The sequence below is a fragment of the Eptatretus burgeri genome, chromosome 7 (genome assembly GCF_056783735.1).
Source record: "Eptatretus burgeri isolate ZD-2024b chromosome 7, Ebu_testis_v1, whole genome shotgun sequence".
Classification (NCBI taxonomy): Eukaryota; Metazoa; Chordata; class Myxini; order Myxiniformes; family Myxinidae; genus Eptatretus; species Eptatretus burgeri.
In genome coordinates, this window is record NC_140967.1 from 95,281,639 (window position 1) to 95,303,626 (window position 21,988).

General features: G+C 43.7%; 1 protein-coding gene across 1 annotated transcript in view; it reads right to left on the minus strand.

Annotated features, from left to right (window-relative positions):
* The window catches only part of PCSK2 (proprotein convertase subtilisin/kexin type 2), a 73,067-nt gene that overhangs the window by 23,322 nt on the left and 27,757 nt on the right, over nt 1–21,988 (minus strand). Inside the window, exons 3-7 of the mRNA XM_085889686.1 lie at nt 19,827–19,940; nt 13,909–14,017; nt 13,050–13,087; nt 11,784–11,860; nt 1,642–1,730 (exon numbers count right to left, since the gene is read on the minus strand). Coding sequence (XP_085745812.1) covers nt 1,642–1,730; nt 11,784–11,860; nt 13,050–13,087; nt 13,909–14,017; nt 19,827–19,940 — 427 coding nt within the window. The remainder of the gene's footprint in view (nt 1–1,641; nt 1,731–11,783; nt 11,861–13,049; nt 13,088–13,908; nt 14,018–19,826; nt 19,941–21,988) is intronic.

Here is a 21,988-nt window from a genome sequence, read left to right on the forward strand (position 1 = left end):
ACCAACCCAACTCATCCACCAGTTTTGTCATAATCCGTCAACAACTTTTTGAGACATCATGCAACATGTCGTTTTTGGCCCCATCTCTCAATTGTGAAAAATCACTTGGAAAATGAAAAAAAATCATCACAATCACACCATGACATCTTCATAACGACACCTTCTTCTCAAGGTAGATCTTGTTTTGCACCAAAAATGCAGATGCATCGTAACAGCTCTTCACTCCAATGCTTCCATGTCGTCTCATGCAATGTATTGATTGATAGGTCGCATTGCATGCATTGTCTTTTTGCTGAACCTCAACACTATTTCTATTCCAGGTCACCTGACTGCCCATAGTGTGGCTCCTTCAGATAATAACTCACCTCTGCATAAGTGTAAGGTAATGGGTACATGATGAAACTGTGATTTGTATCAAGTGGACCATTTTTCTGGCCGACCTTTTGGTATGTGTGGTTAATGTGTAAAAAGTCCATATTCCTCGAACCAGTCCTGTGTTCATTTGTTACATCGGCTCGATGGATGGTGCCATTGTCACTCAGAAAACATGGGATGAGAGGTGCTGTAATCATGCCAATTAAACATATTACTGTTACCATAACCACATGACCGTTGTGTGAACTGTTGCCATGATTTGTTTCCAACATATGCAAACTGTTTCATTTGTTTGAAGGAATAAATGGGATTTAATTGACCAAAAGGCCTTCTTCCATTTGTCCTTATTGATGTCCCAAATATTTGCAGTTGGCGACAGATTCAGTTATTGTCCAACATTATGTGCAAGGGAAGGAATACTAAACAACCTGGAAAAACTGTATTATTTGTCATCAAGTTTTATCGAAATTGTGTGTGTCATTTCAGAAAAGAAAGTAAATACATACTTTGGAGGGCAACCCCCCATAAAACCCCTTACACCCCAATATTTTTTTTAAAGTCGTGAACAAACTTTAGTGCATTGTAGGTGATGAAGTTGTTGGTCAAGTTTCATCAGAATTGTTTGTGTGGTTTCAGAGAAGAAGTTGAAAGAATTTGTGGACGAAAGGACGAACGGACTGATGGACCGACGACGCGCCATCCCATAAGCTCCCCGGAACTACATTCCAGGTGAGCTAAAAATGTGCCCATAATTCCATTTTTCAGTGTTTGACCTTTTTACCCTGCCAAAGAGGGCAGGGCCAAAATGACTGCTTTTGCACCGTCTTGCTATCTGGTGATCATAACTACCAAGTTTGGTGAATTTCTGCACAACGGACATAGCAACGGAAAATTTCTGCACACAGCATGACGGACGGACGGACAGACAGACAGACAGACAAAATTACAACATCCCTTGTGTTTTTCAAAAAGCGTGGGGATAATAATGTAATTTGGAGCATCATCGAACGACCCGTTGTATAGTTTACTAACAAACTCCTCGAGGTAGTATGTTGCAATGGAGAGAATTGTGTAACTTTTTTTTGGGCCACCATCTTTCAAAGCATTTTAGAAACCAGAAATGACGATTTGATGCAAAGATTAAAACTGTAAAAATGATTAATCATATTGCTGCTGTTGATTTTTTGTGCAACTTGTGGTTGATGAAGAAGACTTCTTTCACTTCGTAAATCCACAATTATTGGTGCACAGCATCGATACACGTACCAGCAACCATGGAGTTGTAAGCCACTCCCACACCGCAAACGTCATTGTTTGCCACTGCAGATACCTCCCCAGCACAGCGTGTCCCATGACTGTGAAATGAGAAAAAAAAATAAGAAATAGAAGCCTCCATTTAATAAGCACAGATGGAATGCAACCCTTTGACCTTTGCCCGTCTGCTCGTACAACCAGAGCAGCAATTCAAACAGTTTCAATTAAATTTCAAGGGTTTTATTCAGAACAAAATGTATTCAACGGTGGTTTTAACATCACTTACTCCAGATCAGATATAATATGCTTCATAGTTGTGTATCCTGGATGATGCTCCATGAGAATTCATATTCAGGGAATGCATGGAGATTGTGAGGATGTGGCTGACGGATTATCCTTCTGGGTCTGCGGTTCCCGTCTTTATGCTTACCACAGGGGGAAACGTTGATCTTCCATTGGATAAAGCCTAGATAGCACACTAAAGCCCACCAAAGCCAGGCCGGTATTGGCCCAACTGCGTGCCACCGCTGCTGATCAAACACTGGTTCTTGCCCGATAGTGCTGGCGACGCGAAACAAAAAGTGCCATTCAGTGCACAAAGCTTTTAATCGAAAGGTCCATCCAAATGCTCACATCTGGAGAAATCTTTGTCAAATATTTTTCCTTATTCGATATCCATGATAATACCACCTTTATAAAATAGCGTCACAATGGTCCAAAGGACCGGCTCGCTGCCACCCTGTCACTGGCATGGCTGAGCGATGGTTCCTCTTTCAACCTTGGGCACCAAATTTAGCAAATGCGGTTGTAGTTCAATTGAGGTGTTCAAAGGTAAAAACAAACAAACAAACAAACAAACAAACAAACAAACAAAAAAAACATGTTGGAAGGAACAAGTCGAAGGAACCAAGAGGAAAACTGTTTCTGTTTTTTATATTTACAAAAGATAAACCCTGGATTTATTATGAGGAATGTTTCTCGCTTCAAAATCCTAAACATGGAAACTAGACCAACACTTTTGGCCCAATAACAGCTGGAATTATACATTCAAAATCATGGTTCGAGTTGAGACAAAAATGTATCAGAAGGAAATTATTAACTTAGAGCACAAGCAAAACACACCTAATCATATCATCATCATCATGTACCATGTCCAATGCAGAGCGATGGTGCTGCGAAGCAGTTACTAGGCTATAAAATCCTGGTCGGATCGCCACTCCAACTCAGGAAGTTAGGGCAGGAATTTGTCATTTGTTCAGGATGCCGGCGATAGCTTGCCTAATCTTCATTAAGGACACCACCGTGCCATCTTTAATGTCCACCATCAACTAATGCCGGCGGATGTGACGCCCAGTTTAACGTCCATCCGAGGGACGGCACACACATTGATGAATCACCCTGCCTGTGAAATACCAGGATGACCATTTATAGCTGGGTCAGGATTCAAACCCAGGCTAGACAGCTTAGAGGCAAGTGCGCACACCTCTGGGCCACACCTAAGCACACCTCAGTTATTCTTTCAGATTCACCTCAAGACAAAAATAAAATAAATTTAAACAATAAAAAGAGCAATCAGAGATTGCAGACCCTCGCGAGGACTTGTTTGGTTTGGTGTTTGTGTAGTTTTGTGTCATGTATTTTTGTATGGTGTTTGTGTACTGGTGTGTTACGTAATTAATAAGAGACATGGCGAGAACTGCCACTTTATAACTGCTGACAGATATCCGGGTGCCAAGACGCCCCGCTTTGACCAGCCACCTGACTCTTACCCACGACGTTTTAAAAAATTATTCTTCAATTAAATTTAGAGTGGGATTCAAATAAATTCAATTCAAATCAAATCGTTCTCTGGAGTGATTTTCACGCTTCACCATCTGGCAGTCCGACGGACGAATCTGGGTTTGGCGGATGCCGGGAGAACGCTACCTGCCTGAATGCAGAGGCTGTGTTTCATGGTTGGGGCTTGGCCCCTCAATTCCAGTGAAGGGAAATTTTCATGCTACAGCATATAATGGTATTCTGGACAATTCTGTGCTTCCAACTTTGTGGCAACCAAAACCAAAAGGAGACAATTTACACATCAAGGCTGTTTGTTGATCGTGTCAAAGGCTCGAGCTACAGTATGTCAAGGAAGATGGTCCTAACTTCTTGTTTGTGCTTCAGGACATCCATCTACTGCTGTGTCAGCAGGAGTAACATAGCCAAGGTGAAATAGTTCAGTTGGAAGTCAAACTGGTTAGAAATAGCTCAGCAGACAGTGCCTTCAGACAGCAAGCTCTGCTATTGGATGATGATTAATGCATTCAGATCGCAAATCAGATGAAATTCAAATAGCAAGTGTGCTGTGTTCAGACAGACTTACTCTGAACTACGACTCGATAGTCCTGGACAGATTAACTCGACCAAAGCTTTGACATACTCATGCGTTCACACACACCAGCTCTGGGTACTTCGGATTTATTCCAGACTATAATTTCTACATGAAGACAACTTAAGTTGGTAATTGTTTTAAAGGTTATAACAAACAAAACACAAACTAAAGGCAATACCCTCTCCTTCGGCGAGGGTAACAAAGGAGAAAAACAATAGGGGAGGGGGGGGGAAGAGAAGTGTTCCAATCCTCAGTGTCTCCTCTGGGCTCAAACCCTTGTCAGCAGAAAATTGGGTAGGATGGCGAGAGAGAGAGAGAGAGAGAGAGAGAGAGAGAGAGAGAGAGAGAGAGAGAGAGAGAGAGAGAGAGAGAGAGAGAGAGAGAGAGAGAGAGAGAGAGAGAGAAAGAGAGAGAGAGAGAGAGAGAGATATATTGAGTCTCAGAGTACTCAATGTGCACCCCTGAAGCTGATGGTCTAATAGACCCTGAAGACTCTGCCACAACTGAGTATGGGATCATAGAGGCAAGAAGATCTCCAATCGCCCTGATCATTCCACCCAGAAAGCACCTATCTGAGCGTCGAGCCCCTACATGAGGCGAGGGTGTGCTCAGAATCGCTCGGGCCAATATTGTGGCTTGCAGCTGGAGTTGGACCAGTAGATGTCTCTGATCCACCACCATGACCAACAGAGCAAAGATATTCTCTTGAATCAACAATGAACACCGATTCTTTAGCACCTCACATCCAGAGTTGTAGCTCCCAATGAGCAACAGCTCCGATGGACTCAAACAGTAAACTCATACCAGTTTTGCACAGCCAACCACCAAACATCATCATGCAACCAAATCATACCACTAACTGGCCAACCATTAGGCTGATCAAATCTTCCCTATTTATCTAAAAAAAAAACCCCATCTTTTTCATCCAAAAAAATCTCCACTGGCCAAATCAGGTGTCTTGTGATGATCTAACTCTCAGGCTCTATATGAATCTCAGTAATATTCATTGTTTGAAGCTGTTTTGGTGAGAGGTCTGACAATTATCTCACCCTCCTTCCTCTTCAGGTTCAACTGAGTGCATAATCACTTATCTCATTTTCATATGCAGACGAACGATGCCAGCCTTGTTTTCAGGCTCCACCTGTAATTGAACAGAGAAGGCATCCAAAACATTCCACTTGGTCAATATGATCTAAAAATGAATTTTCATTCAGGAGAGCCAAAATGACTGCCCAAGGCATCGCTGCTAGGCACCAGCTGCAGCTGCATGACTCCCGAAACGGTTTGCCTCATTATTTCTGTTCTCTCATCCAGACATTTTCATTCAGGGGAGAAAGAATTGCCTTGCCGGAGTGTATAGATGACAGTATTTCTGAGAACCAGTGAAGACTCACTCACTCACTGACTACAGGATGGCCTAGAGGTACACACACTCACCTCTAAGCTGTCCACTCTGGGTTTGAATTCCGGCCCAGCTGCAAACTGTCATCTCGGTGTTTCACAGGCAGGGCGATTCATCAATGTTTGTGTGACATGCACCGGATGGACGTTAAACTGGGCGACCCTTCTGCCAGCATTAGTTGGTGGATGTTAAAGATTCCCCATGGTGTTCTTCGCAAAGAGTAGGCGAGGTGTCATCGGTACCATCGCCCTAACCAGCAGAGGGCATTGCATCAATGGCACAGCCACACCCTCAGCCAATGATGTTACCCCACAGCATTGTGCTGCATACGAACAAAAAAGATTACTATTACTTAATTACTATGTGAACTAGCAAGATACCTGCGACACACAGACAACCCCACTCTATAAGGAGGAGACAACAGAAAAGAATGGCCCTTGACAACAACATGAAGACAAAGAGACAGACACCGGGTGAAGAGAACATATCCTTCATAAACAAAGAATTAATTATCTCTAACTTGGTCATAATCCACATTCAAGGTAAAACAAAATCAACTTGTGGCTAAGATAGACATAAAAATGTTATTGTTAAATTGGACAACTTTGTCAAAGCCTGTCTATAGGCCTTGCAGCATACATCAAATCAGGCAGACAAACAATCAGGAACAGACATGGCTAACTTTGATATAATCCACATTCAAGGTACAATATCAACTCGTGCTTGAATCAGGTACAAAATGTTATGGTTATTTAAAGTTAATTACATTCGACAACTTTGTTGAACTGTGCTTACAGCCACTTGGGAGCACAATATTAAAGTTAGCATGCGTGGATACTCATGACCTATCTATCGAGTCCACATCACAAGATTAGATATCGTTCAGCCAGAGGTGAAAACAATTCTTGGCATCTTCATTGTAGGCAGCGAGTTCGGCAGCTGTGCATTGGTTTTCCAGTTGAGGGCATTTCAGCAGGTGTTCCATTGTTTGTGGTCCAGCACCACATTCACAGGTGATGTCGTTGGAGTTATATCCCCACTTGTTTAGAGACACCTTGGCTCTGCCAACACAAGTTCTCAATCAATTGAGGCAATTCCATCTGGCCCAACTTGCGTCTGCACCTGGAGGGAGTTGCTCACTTGCCGTTCGTCCCATGGAAGTTGAGAGAAGTAGAGTGGATATTCTATCACCCCATATGGAGACTCGTGCTTCGCTTGTTGAAATGCCAGCCTCAAGATGAGTCACACAGTTAAGAAAACTTTTCCTCGACTTGAGGCAGCTCTAAGATGGTGGCTGGCCAAACATCGGATGTCGTTCATCTGTTATCTGCCACTGGCACTCCTTCATGTTGGTTCCTGCTCTTCTGATGTCTGGTGGGGCAATGCCTGTCAGGAGGTAGAGGCTGTCAGTATTTGTTGGCTTGAGACAACCTGTGATAAGTCTGCAGGAAGCATTGAGGGCTGAGTCCAGCTTCTTGGCATGAGTGGATCTTTCCCATATTTTGGTGTGTTGACCTCAAAAATAATTGGTGGTTGAATTCAGTGAGGTGAAATATAAATCCTTTTCAAATTACAAGTCAATTGGATGAAAATTGAGGATTTTAGAAGTACCACCTTAGTTGTTCACCTTTGGCCTATGTTGACCTTTCGACCTCAAAAACAATCGGCTTCTTCCTTATGACAAACTCTACCATGTGGTGAGGTTTCGTGAAGATCGGTTTGAAATTGTGACCTGTAGGTGACAAACAGACAGACAGACGGAACAAAATTGACTGACCAATATACTTGAAGAATCTTCGCTTTTGCAAGTGACAAACAAACAGACAGAAAGCGGTGAAAACAATAACCTCCTTCACCTTTGGTGGCAGTTTAACGTCCACCGGTTGATGTTTTTAGATGGGCCATCCGGTTTAACGTCCACTGGTTGATGTTTTTAGATGGGCCACCTGGTTTAACGTCCACTGGTTGATGTTATGAGATGGGCCATCTGGTTTAACGTCCACCGGTTGATGTTATTTGATGAGCCACCCAGTTTAACGTCCACTGGTTGATGTTATTGGATGGGCCATCTGGTTTAACGTCCACTGGTTGATGTTATTAGATGGGCCACCCAGTTTAACGTCCACCGGTTGATGTTATTAGATGGGCCATCTGGTTTAACGTCCACTAGTTGATGTTATTAGATGGGCCATCCGGTTTAATGTCCACTGGTTGATGTTATTCGATGGGCCACCCAGTTTAACGTCCACTGTTTGATGTTATTAGATGGGCCATCCGGTTTAATGTCCACTGGTTGATGTTATTCGATGGGCCACCCAGTTTAACGTCCACTGGTTGATTTTATTAGATGGGCCATCCGGTTTAATGTCCACTGGTTGATGTTATTAGATGGGCCACCCGGTTTAACGTCCACCGGTTGATGTTATTAGATGGGCCATCTGGTTTAATGTCCACTGGTTGATGTTATTAGATGGGCCACCCAGTTTAACGTCCACTGGTTGATGTTATTAGATGGGCCATCTGGTTTAACGTCCACTGGTTGATGTTATTAGATGTGCCATCCGGTTTAACGTCCACCGTTTGATGTTATTAGATGGGCCATCTGGTTTAACGTCCACTGGTTGATGTTATTAGATGGGCCACCCAGTTTAACGTCCACCGTTTGATGTTATTAGATGGGCCATCTGGTTTAACGTCCACTGGTTGATGTTATTAGATGGGCCACCCAGTTTAACGTCCACCGTTTGATGTTATTAGATGGACCACCCGGTTTAACGTCCACTGGTTGATGTTATTAGATGGGCCACCCGGTTTAACTCCACCCGAGAGACTGCGCACTTTGTGATGCAAAGCACCAATTAATGCAGTTTATAGTCGGCTCGGGAATCAAACCCAGGCAGACTTGACAGTTCATAGGTACATGTGTTTCCTCTGCCCAATCCTGCTGGACGAATCAATCCTGCTGGAAATGACAATAAAACGAAAACATGGATTGGTGGACTAAATCACGAATCTGTTGCCAATTGTTGTAACCTCATTCCAAAGGCATTCCCCACGCGCTGCAATCACTCTGGCCGGTTTATATTTTTTTGCAAAATGATTCGACTTTTTGCAAAAAAAATTACAAAATGGCTGAATCCTCTCGAAAAAAATTCATCTTTTACTGAAGTTGATGGCATTGCTCTCATCTTGAGAACATTACATTATGGAGCCGGACTATTACTCGCCTGACAACATTCTATGCAGGACGCTCCCGTTGGGTTCATGTTTGACGAAGTATTTTTTAAGAAGAATTGACATGTCGGAATTCCACGCAAGCTTTTACCAAAATGTACTTAAATTGGATGCTAACATTATTCCATTGGAGAGAATGATTGGCAATATGATACAAACCAGCACTCAGAAGTGACCTATTTCTCTTTATTGCCAGAGTGTCTGAAAGGGAAGAACCACTCGTATACTTCAAATGTGATTAAAAACTGCACTCAGAGAGGGTGAGTGGAAGTGGGGAGGGGAGGGGTGGGATGGGGTAGGAATGTTGTGTGGATACAAGGAGTGGAAAGTTCGATTGACCTTCCAATCAAAAGCGTCCTTTGTGGGTTTTTTTTTTTAATCCTTTTCAACACGCAGTCAGAGGTGGCCGCGTTTGTTCCATCACTCTCAGATGCCCCCAACTGCTCCAACTCTCAGCAGTAGCTTTTTACCTGTTTTGATTTTCTTACAGTGATCTCAGACTCATAAAGGACATGCATTACAAGCATTTTATAAATTACTAGCAGGGTATGCATACACATTGTAAGCAATAACTAACCGTGTGCTTCCCCATTGTCTTGGGTCGCTCAACTACATTTTTTCATTTTTCTATTTTCACTTAGTTATACTTTGATTTGCAGACGCTTTCTGACGGTTCTGTGATTTTTCCTAGTGCATTGGCTTTGATGTCCGTCAACACGCAAAATTTCAGCTTTCTTCGTCACCCAGAAGTTACCGAACATTAATATCAGTCAGTGAGTCAGTGAGTGAGTCAGTGAGTGAGTGGTTCGAATGAGCTTTATATATTAGATAAATGCAATAGTAGACAATGCACAATCACATTGGAAAATGCCACTGGAAACAATTCCACCACGAAAGCATTACGCTGACCTCAGGTTGTGTTATCGGGTTGCTTTTCTGCAACCCTTGACTGCAAAATTGTTTAAAATATTATGCTTCACGATGCAGTGCCCCTTTACTGGCAATGTGAGGGACACCAGTTATTTTTGCATCAAATTCCAACTCTTGAGTTAAAAATAAAAAAAATAAAAAAATAACGCTACTGCTGAGACATCCTGTGGTCTAAAACTCTTCTGGGACTGAAAAATGTATAATACTTCTTGCAACAAAAGTTGAACCATTTAGAACCTCAAATAAGCCACCTGGGAATAACCACTCAAGCATAGAGAGATATAATCACCCAGAGCCAGTTATGGGTGTGCATAATCAAAACAAGTACATGTACGCGAATGCAGCGATGACCTTGGCAATTAAATGTCTTCTCTGAAAACCATATCATTAAATTGCTGCTGGCTCATCGTCCTCCACTCGGACAAAATGAAATAGCCATTGCACTAAAGCGATGTAGGAGATTATGATTATTATTAGATCAAATCATTATGGTTTTGGACATCGCGAGGAGTAGAATGTTTAATCAATCTAATATATAAAATATAAAACAGAATGGTGTCTGGATGTATGTTTGTCCGGTAACTACCCCGAGACCCTTGGGTTGACCGACAACAAATTTTCAGGGTCACGACTGGAGTTTTCCATGAAATGTTTTTCAAAAAAAAAAAAATTAGAATTGCTTTTTTGAAATTTTAGATTGTTTTTCGGATTTCTCGTAGTCCTAGGTTTTATTACTTAAGTTTATTTCTCCATAGTGGCAGACCAGTGGGGCGAGAAGAGCATTCTGGCCCGGTGGGAGGGAATACCTGCGAGTAGACTGCATAGTAATCATTTTAATCTTCCACTAATATCCAACCATTCGATTGTGTGCCATTTGCTTCGATCATTACCCTGGTGTGTCGATGCTGCTGATGCATTTTCCGTTATACATTAGGACAGGAAATTTGAATCTGATAGAGCGTTGTTATACAATGGCGTACTATTTTTAACCTTCAAATGCAATAGCTATTGTGTGTGAAATCTGGCTTTTAACATCTTATCCAAAAGCAAAGCAGATTTCTAAAATGCAGTTTCTATAAGAAGCACCAGGATGACTTTATTGTCCGATACTATTGGATCACGAGTCAGAAAGTGACCACTATATTCGTTATGGGTGTGTGTCTGTCTGTCTGACTGTCTGTCTGTCTGTCTGTCCGGAGCATTGCTCCGTGGGTTTTAATCCGATCTTGATAAAATTATGGTGCGAGGTTTGTATCATGATCTAGTTGTGTTTTCCGGAGAATGGGCGTGCTGCGCCCATTATGGGTCGAGCCACGCCCAAAAAACATGTGTTTTTAGGGGGTAGCCAGTTTCAAGTTACATCTTCTCCGAGGGGGTTTGTCGAATCTGGCAGGGATTTTGGTATTTGGTTAGCCCAATGGCACCTGCATACCCCATGGAGCTCGATTTTTCATTTTCGTCCCAAGGTCAAGGTCACAAGGTCATGAACTTAGAAAATGTCAAAAAAATCAATAAATTGGGTTTCGAGCTCCTAGGGTTTTCAACTGTTTCGAATGAAAGTTGGTATGCAAGTCGTGCTCTTCGAGTACTACAACTTTCATCGTTTACGTTTTTCCCGATTCCCGCCAGTTTGCCCGTGGCGTCCCCTCGAAGGTCAAAAAAATAAAAAAAGGCCAACCGTGTACATTGCTCGTGAACCATCGCCGTCTCCAGACTTTTTCAATTAGCAATCAAACTCCAACCAGAATACAAGTCCAAGACAAATACGATACTTCTGAGCTATCTTGCCAGTGCTAATATTTCTATTGTATTGTAGTTTGCCTTTGCAGCTCAACCCCTCTTCTTCCCATGACCCTTACTTTCCCATGAAGCCCCCCATCCATCCATCCATCCATCCATCCATCCATCAGGACCATACTCTGTATAAAGCGTCGGTGCTGCCAAAGCAGTCTTCTGGGCTATTGGGCGCAATCCTGGATGGGTCGCCACTTCGACACAGGATACTCGAATGGCTCAATCATCCCAACAACCTGGTACTCATTTTGCCAACCTTGGGAGGATGACAAGCTGAGTCAACCCCACCTGGTATTAATTCAACAGCCAAGCAAGATTTGAACTCAAGACCCAGGATCCAACGCCCACCACCCTAATCATGAAGCTAACACCAGGTATAAGCCACCACCCACCCACCCCTCCCCCAACTCCAAAGATCATTACCTGTTGAACCAGTCGTCTGTGTACCTCGGGTAGGGGTAGGGATCGTTGCTACTGAAATCATAACTTGCTTCAGCGTGCTGCAAAGGAAACCAAAGGTATTTTATAATCCATACATCTTTGTGAACCATATCAGAAAAAGTGTATTTTTTAATTTCAGATTCATCAGCATCAATGTCGTATTGACAGATCATTGGTGTTGCTAAAACTGTCTCTTCACGAGATATATGCTAAATGCTTTACCGTTACGTTCCCAGGATGACCTAGAGGTACGCATACTCGCCTCCAAGTTGTGTAAACCTAGGTTGGAATCCCGACCCAGTTGTAAACTGTCATCCCGGTGTTTCGTAGGAAGGGTTATTCATCAGCGTGTGTGCCATCCCTTGGATGGGTGTTAAACTGGGCATCTCATCTGCCAGCATTCGTTGGTGGACGTTAAAGATCCCACGGTGTCGTTCGCAAAGAGTAGGCAAGGTATCGCCAGCATCCTGAACGAATTACAAATTCCTACCCGAACCAGCAGAGGGCATTGCATCACAGAGACAGACACATCCTCAGCCAAGGATGCTAGTCCGCAGCCTTGCGTTGCATGTGAAAGAAAAAGAACCTTCCCAGCAATCAATTTGGTATTTTGTTCATGGTTGCGGCGCCAACTCACCTACTCTTTGTGAAAGACGTTGAGGGATCTTTAACGTTCACCACAAGCAGTGCTGGCGGAGGGGATACCTGGCTTAACTTCCTTCCAAAGGACGATGCAAACAATGCGAAACACCAGGGTGACAGCTTACTAACCTTAACCCTAACCCTAACCCAGGCGAGACAGCTCAAAGGCGAGTGTGAGTCCTCGTTACCTCTAAGCCATCCTGCCAGTCCTTGTTTCAGAGTAATTACACCAAAACAAAAAAATTTGCTTTCGGGATGTTGCCAGGATGACGGTAAACAATGGCCTTCTGTTTACAAAAGGTGCCCTGGGATCCTTTAAAGTCCAGCAACAGATGGGACAATTATATCACCACTCCAATCATTGCCAAGATCCTCCTCGTTCTTCCTACTGCTGTGAATCTGCATTCCATTTTGATTAAAAAAAAAAAAAATCGCAAGATTATGCAGCATTTGTTCTCAATGGGATCTGCAAAGCTTGGCTCGAATGATGTCATGGGACAGAATTTACTAGGGCAATGAAAATGGATCATGGAAATATCATTTGACGTTCCAACGTTTTTATGTGGCCCCTACACAAACTGCTTGGAGAAATGTTTTTATACGTACATAGTTCGCCAACAAATCTGGGTGGAGGTAGTCGATACCTGTAACACAATGCACATCACTAGTGATCGAAGGTGAACATAGCGTATAACGTTCAGTTTAAATAAGCGAGGAAACTTAAGCATCGGAGAAGGCTGTTTGGATCATCAAGACCATGCCAAATCCACACCCAGCGCTTCCAACTCCTGCAAGGAAGAGCTAATCCTCAACCAATCAAACACGTCGGATCACACAGCCTTGCCTGCACTATCTATGACTCTTTAGCCAATATTTAGTGTAAACCACAAGCACTCACTTCCACACTTGTGCATCTCAACAGCCTGGGAAATGAACCCACGCAAGTTAAATCAAGAGACGAGACTTTAACCACCTGATACCGAATGGCTGTACACCTGTACTCATTAGCAAGGAACCTATCCAAGTATCTGTCGTACAAATGCTGATTCTTTTCGAAAGATGACGTGAGACCTTTACATGTCTGTGACCGACATGCGGGTTGTACAGCTTGGATTTACGTCCCCCATCTGAAGGCTGGCATGCTATTAAATAAAGCTATTGCAGAAGAAGACAGTTTGTAGTTAAATGTCACCCTTTTGAGGATATAACCCAGATTACATTAATCAAACTCATGTGATGATTTTTCAACACTATATGTTAAACAGTTGTCAGCATTTTTTAGCAATGACAGACATTGACGTCCTTAAAGCATTCCAACTGTTTCACGTTAATTTGGTAAACAATTGAAAAGTTGCCTTTGAAATGTATGACATGACAATTTTTCGTGAATTATAAACATAATTAAGCTGCCATGGCATAAATAACTTTTATAGAAGGCCTGTGTGTATAAACGAAGGTGTCTCACCATCATCCATGATCGCGATGACGATACCTCGGCCAGTGAAGCCAAGTTTCCAGGCCTCTTCCACGTTCAGATCCAGTCCCGGCTTTCCATCTGCTTGACCCGTGTTCACCTGACAGGTGAACAAAAAGGCACTCTCGATTGTTCAAGTCGGTTATTTCAAGAGCAACTGCTATTGTCCTGTAAATGCAGCCTCCTCTTTCAGGAATGTTGGAGCTGCCGAAGCTATCAGAGACTACACTCAGGTCAGGTATGGGAGCATGTGCCAGAACAGCGCGTCGCTGCGTCCACTTTCCGCCGGTACTCCAGGGGCCTCCGTCTGGCCATCCCCCAGGCAGATGCCAGGCCCATCCCCATCTCCTTGAAATGATGGTCAACCTGCTGCAACCATGAGGCACGTGGTCGGCCCACTGGCCTCCTCCACTCATGAGACTCCCTCGCTGAGAGAATCTGGTGAGCAGGATCAGCGTCATGAAAACGAGCCACATGTCCATACAGCCGCAACTGACGCTCACGGACTATGCAGGTAACAAATCTCATCCGAGTCTCTCTCAGCAACCGCTCGTTGGACACAAAATCCGACCAGCGATAGCCAAGGATTCTCCGAAGAGACCTGGTACCAAAGGAATTAAGTCTCCGTCTCAGATCCTTGGTCAGAGTCCAAGTCTCGCACCCATAGAGCAAGACTGGAAGTACCAAGGACCTGAAGACTCGGACTTTCGTCCTCCCGCACAGGTACCGGCAGCACCACACCCCATGATCCAGTGAATCCATGACTCCCCAGGCCCGACCCAGACGTCTATTGACCTCTGACTCGCAGCCAGCAGAGACATGAATATCACTGCCAAGGTAAGTGAATCTCTCCACGACCTCAACATCCTCACCACAAACAGACACAGACAGGACAGCAGCATCCAAGATGTCATTGAAAGCCTGGATCTTAGTTTTGACCCAAGAAACCCGTAATCCCAACGGCTCCGACTCCTCATTCAGCACCTCGGGGGCCCCCAAGAGGATGTCTAAAGTTTCCACAAAGATGACTGCATCATCTGCAAAATCAAGGTCCGATATCTTGACATTTCCAAACGATGCACCGCAACTTGATCTCTCTGACATCCTCCCTAAAATCCAGTCCATACAAGTGCTGAAAAGTGTGGGGGCAAGTACACATCCCTGACGAACTCCAGTAACAACTGGAAATAAGTCAGAGATGGTACCACCACACTTCACAGCACTCTCAGTACCAGAGTAGAGTTCAGACATCAGATCGCTCAGTTTTGGTGGCACCCCACGAAGACCAAGAATCCTCCAGAGGGCATCCCAATTCACTGAATCGAACGCTTTACAGAGATCAACATAGGCTGCAAGCAGCCCCTGCCGAAACTCTCGTCTGCGTTCGATGAGGACACGAAGTGCAAGGATACGGTCAATCGTTGACCTCTTTGGTGTAAAGCCTGACTGCTCTGGACGCTGGTGCTCAAGCAGATGGTGGCGAACCCTATCAAGAATTATCCGAGCAAAGACCTTGCCCGGCACTGAGAGCAGCGTCACCCCTCGGTAGTTGCAGTCTTGGCGATCACCCTTCCCTTTCCAGAGAGGAACAACAAGGCCCCTCTTCCAGTCAGTTGGGATGATGCCTGCGTTCCAGGCAGAGCACAAAACTGCATGCAACAACACAAGTGCAGCATTTCCACCAGCCTTGAGAAGTTCAGCATGGATGCCACAGATCCCTGGAGCTTTGCCCCATTTCAACCGGTTCACCGCAGCCCGTGTTTCCACAAGCGAAGGTGGACCACAGTTGATTCGAGGGTCAGCAACAGGGATTGTAACACCCTTGATGTCCAACTCGACAGCTGGGGGATCAGCCTGGTACAACCGCTCAAAGTAACCGGCCCAGCCGGCCTTCACTTCAGACTCCTCTGTCAAGAGCCTACCACTCTCTGCTCGAACTGCAGTGCTCCGAGGGATGGGCTTGGATGAACGTAATGTGCGAATTCCCCTGTAAACGGGACAAGAATCACCTGTCCACAGGTGATGCTCTACCCCCTCACAGATTCCTCGCACATAGACCTCCTTGTCCACCCTCAGTGCACGTACAGTTTTACGCCTCAGCTCCCTGAACAGCTCAGCTCTGCCATTCAGCCTGGCCCTGCGACTCTGGTCAATGGTATCCAGTGTCCCTTGAGAAACAAAATTCTTCTATGCCCTGCGGTGAGCTCCAAGGCATCCAACGGCAACATCAAGGACGGTGGTCTTGAAGGCGCTCCACAACTCTTCAGGACCCCCCAAAGCACCCAGACCCCCCAAGTGTCCACTCAGCCTGTTCGCAAACTCCTCAGCTACTCTCTCATCCCTGAGCTTGGCAACATCCAGCCTAGGCTGGGATAGTACCATTCTCCAGGATTTAAGGTGCAGCTTTAGAGTTGCTACAACAAGCCTGTGGTCAGTATTGAGGAACTGAGCACTCCGGTAGACCCTGCAGTTCTGGATCATCCTCCAACGATCGTCAATGAGGACATGGTCAATCTCCTTTGCCACACTGCCAGTGTTGGAATACCAAGTCCAGCGATGAGCTTGTGGGCGCTGAAACCATGAACCAGCCACCCTAAGTCCATGACTTCTTGCAAAGTCAAGGAACTTAGTGCTATTCTGGTTCATAGTTCCTGACCCATGGGGACCAACACATGTCTCATAACCGTCCCTATCAGTTCCAGTCGATGGATTGAAATCCCCCAAGACTAGAAGTGTATCTCGTCTGCGGCACTGATCAACCACAGACTCGAGTGTGGCGTAGAATGCATCCTTCACGGTAAGATCACTCGCCTCAGTCGGAGCATAAACAGAGACCAGGGAAATGACACCCAAGGAGTGATGAATCCTTAATCTCATAATACGCTCGTTGACCGGTGTTACCTCAATTATCATTGGGGTCAGCTTATTGGACACGGCTACAGCAACTCCTTGGGTATGGTAACCATCAGAGCGACCAGACCAATAGTAGGTGTAACCACCCACCATTATCTCGCCGCAATCCGGTCTCCGAACCTCAGAGAGAGCTGCAATCCCGATGTCCAAACGCTTGAGCTCAGATGATAACAGAGACAGGTGATCATCCTCTCTTAGGGATAGGACATTCCAGGCAGCCACCCGAAGGGACCGCCTCAGGTTAACCCAAGGAGACCGCCGTCTGGTGGACGACACCTCAGCACCACTCCGACACACTCTCCCGCAATCTGACCCAGGGATGTTACCCCGTGGTTTCCCTCCTATCATCAAAGATTGGGGGTCCCGAAGGCTTTGCCCCAATCCCGTCATCCGGTGAGCTGCCCTGCGAAGGGAAGCTGCGCAGGAGGTACTCCCAAGAAGTGGGTTTTCAGATTTTTTTGCGTTTTTACGTTTTGCGGAATGAAGGGTTTTACGGTGGCCGGAGTGCAAATCCTGCCACCAACCTCCTAATAAGAAGTGACCCAACTGCAGGAGGACGTCCGCAGACACAGTTGGACACTAGATATGGATGGCCGTTGGCTCACAAGGAGCTCCTCCGCCCTTTGATGGTGGTTTGATATTGCTCTTCCTAGCAGTACATTCTGGGAAGGCTTTGGGATTTTGGCCAGGGAACGTACTATTTCTCAAGGTATTATGGAATCATCGTCGGGAACATTCTTCTAAAGGAAAGAACACTCATTGATGCAATTCAACGGCTGTAATGACGCCAGGTTGACAGTTTTATAGAAGAGTCAGGAATCCATCTGGGATGAGACAGCTCAGAGGCAAGTACGCCAGCTCTGAGCGACGAGGGCTATCCAAAAGGTTAAATGAACAAGCAACTCACAATTTTCCAAGAAATCCCAATATTTTGTCTATTTTTAAAAATATATACGAGTACATGTAATTAGTAAAAATATATTTATTTATAAATACACCTCATTGAACCTTTTATGTTTTGTCTTGGACAATTGTGTCTCCTTTATTAAACTTTTTGAATGCCCCACATATCCTGCGAGACCCAACTACCAACCACAAACACATTATAGTTTTCTGAATTAGCAATCGCAGGTGAGACTGTTGGGCATTTTTAGCAAATATCCTGCAAGAAATCTTTTGAATGACTCATGGCCATTCTCACTATAGCCAGATTGGCTCATGGGCTGTGGCTCTGCCAGTTGTGCAGACCATCATCGTTTACAATCAAGAGAAGCTGGGTGCTTGGGTCACTGCTTCAACCTGCCTCACTCAGCCAGTTCTATTAAAGGACCCTAGTTCAAACAATGATCGAATCTATAAATCTACCATGACGAATAAGGTTCAAGACATCTCCTACAAAAAGGAGAAGCATCCGTCTGCGTGTGTGTTTTGTCATTATCTTTTGGTGGAAAATGCACTGCACTGTTTCTTCGATATTTATATGTTTCTTATGGATTTATTTGATTCTTGTGTATTGACTGACTGCCTGGACGCAACTGAGCCGAGGTTGTGGATCTACTGATGTGGACCTGCGACCAGGGTTGTGGATCTGCCGTTTCGAGAGGTTCTGAGCCGAAAGGATTGAAACCTTGTGGAAGAACGGTGCCCAGCTGATGATCCATGCGGTCGGGAAAGTGTGTGTGTTTTTGTGTGTTGTTTGTGTTTGTGAATATTTGTATTCGTGTGTGTGTGTGTGTGTTTTATTTATTTTTATTATGTGTTTGTGTTTGTTTTTGTGTGTGTGATAGAATTGTTAGGAACAGTTGTGTGTGAAAAACGAGATGTGTGTGTGTGTGTGTGTTTGTGTGTGTGTGTTTTTGAGTGTTGTTTGTGTTTGTGAATATTTGTATTAGTGGGTGTGTGTGTGTGTGTGTGTGTGTGTGTGTGTGTGTGTTTGTGAGTGTTTTTTGTGAGTGTTGTGTTTGTGAATATTTGTAATAGTGTGTGTGTGTGTGTGTGTGCGTGTGTGTGTGTGTGTTATTTATTATTTTTATTCTTTTATTATGTGTTTGTGTTTGTATTTGCATGAGTGATGGAATTGTTAGGAATAGTTGTGTGTGAAAAACGAGATGTGTGTGTGTGTTTGTGTGTGTGTGTGTGTGTGTGTGTGTGTGTGTGTTTGAGTGTTTTTGTGAGTGTTGTTTGTGTTTGTGAATATTTGTATTAGTGTGTGTGTGTGTGTGTGTGTGTTTGTGAGTGTTTTTGTGAGTGTTGTTTGTGTTTGTGAATATTTGTATTAGTGTGTGTGTGTGTATGTGAGTGTTTTTGTGAGTGTTGTTTGTGTTTGTGAATATTTGTATTAGTGTGTGTGTGTTTGTGAATATTTGAATTAGTGTGTGTGTGTGTGTGTGTTATTTATTATTTATATTTTTTTTATTATGTGTTTGTGTTTCTATTTGCATGTGTGATAGAATTGTTAGGAACAGTTGTGTGTGAAAAACGAGATGTGTGTGTGTGTGTGTGTGTGTGTGTGTGTGTGTGTGTGTGTGTGTGTGTGTGTGTGTGTGTGTGTGTGTGCGTGTATCTTCATTTTAAAAAACGTTTTTCTCTGTAACCGCTTGTCCGATCAATGCAAAATATTAAACATAGGAGGGACTCCCCAGAGAGAACATTACATGCTAAATCTGATATCAGAAGTCACATGGTATGGCACGCATTTTACATTGAAGGAAAGCGTTTGGACATCATTTTCTCCAAAACCGCTCAACAAAAAAATTTGAAACTTGGCATATCATCAACTCCCCGTGGGTTATTTGGGGTGATAATGACGACGTCATCGGTGAAGTGGTATTAAACCATGGGTGAAGTGGTATTAAACCATGGGTGAAGTGGTAAATACCTAACCCAAAATTTGGGGCCTCCAGGTGCTACGGTTCGGCCGTGAAAGAGTCACGCACAAATGCACAAACAAACACATAAACACCACAAAAGAAAATATTTAAATCGATCTGCGGTACCAGGTACCACTGTTTGTGAAACAGTGGGTCTTTCATGTTTGTATGGATATCTTGTAGAGTTTTGTATCCTCGCTTCTCACGTGAAAAACCTTCTTGCTGTTTCACCATCTTCACCTGCATGCAATTCAAAGAAGATTCACAATGTTTACCTTCATCATCAATGCATGTTAACCATGTAAATATGACGCAGAAACGTCGGAACATTGACACCTCTCCTTCTCTCGTCTATGCCCCTTCCCACCGGGTTCACTCACATCATCTCACAACTTCCATTGCCTTTTTCTTCCCCTCTTTCCAACTCCCCCCATCCTTCTTATTCCTTCGCCCTCTTCTCTTTCTGTAAATCAAGTTTAGTTTAAGAGGGAATGAACGTGCCAGTGTAAGAATGTCAGATAAACCCAGGTGGCTCACTAATGACCTTCAGTGAGGAATAATAATAATAATAATAATAATAATAATAATAATAATATCCCTGAGATTCTATTTAAAATTAATATCGCTATCCAATGAGGTAATTAAACTGAAATGAACTGAACTGCCTCACCTGCTTTCGTGTACAACCCTGCATTTTGTGGTTGACTCTTAAATGCTCATCTAAAATGACGAAGAGACACTTGGTTTGAGCACACTTTGAGGTTGTCTCCATAAGCAGCACTGTCACACATCTCACAGACAAATAGGACATTTAACATGTCCTCTGGAAGCAACTGCTTCAATTTGAATTTCGGCAAGAGCTAAGATTATTTCAGTTTTTATTACCTTCGCCACCGAAGGTGGACGGAGGTTATGTTTTCACCTCTGTTTGTTTGTTTGTCTGTCTGTGAGCAGGATATCTCAAAAAAGTTATGGACAGATTCGGACGAAACTCGGTGGGCAGATTTGATATGTGAGAAACACAAATCGATTCGATTTTGGTGAAGATCCGGATGTGGATATGGATACAAGAACTTTTTTTTTGTACCGCCCTGATGTGAGACTATTGTAACGTGTGTGTGTGTGTGTGTGTGTGTGTGTGTGTGTGTGTGTGTGTGTGTGTGTGTGTGTGTGTGTGTGTGTGTGTGTGTGTGTGTGTGTGTCATCGTTTTTAAAACAAATATTCTCTGTAACCGCTTGTCCGATCAATGCAAAATATTAAACATAGGAGGGACTCCCCAGAGAGAACATTATATGCTAAATCTGATGTCAGAAGTCACATGGTATGGCACCCATTTTGCATTGAAGGAAAGCATTTGGACATCATTTTCTCCAAAACCGCTCAACAAAATTTTTTGAAACTTGGCATATCATCAACTCCCCGTGGGTTATATATGGGGTGATAATGACGACGTCATCGGTGAAGTGGTATTCCAGCAATAATTGGTTTAATTGAATTCCTTATCCCAAAATGGTTTTCTGTGTAACCACTTGTCTGATTGACGCAAAACTTTAAACCCAGGAGGGGCTCCCCATGTGGAATATTTTATTGCAAACTATGATGTCATAGGTCACATGGTATGGCAGCCATATTGGATTAAAGGGAAAAATTTGGACATCATTTTATCTGAAATTGCTCAATGAAAAAAAAATTGAAACTTGGCATACGTCATCAACTCCCCATGGGGTATATAGCGTGATAATGATGACGTCATCGGTGTTCCAGCCATAGTTGATCGAGTTGAAATCTTTTTCCCAAAGATCTGAGACTTCGTATATCTGATGTATGACCGGATATTAGTGAAGAATTAAATTGATGATGTTCAAAACCCATGCCAAGAAACTATGTGACATAATAGGATGCATGGATGATACGGGTATGTGGGCCATATTAGCAGTGGGTCGTAATAGTAGCATGCTCAGTTAATGATGGTATTTTTGTTCAGAATGAAAGCGCGAGGTGAGAATCTGTGTTCTACAAGTGCCGCCCTAGTTTTTAAAGTGATTCTTCACAATTAAGAGATAGGGCCAAAAACTATATATAGTATGATATCTCGCTAAGTTGTGGACGGATTCAGATGAAACTTGGTGGACAGGTTGGGTGTGTAACAAGGACGAATTGATTCGATTTTAGTGCATGTCTGGATCCGGATACTTGAATTTAAAAAAAATATTTTCAGTGATTTCTCACTATTGAGAGATGGGGCCAAAAATGATATACAGTATATAGCAGATATTTCAAAAAGTTG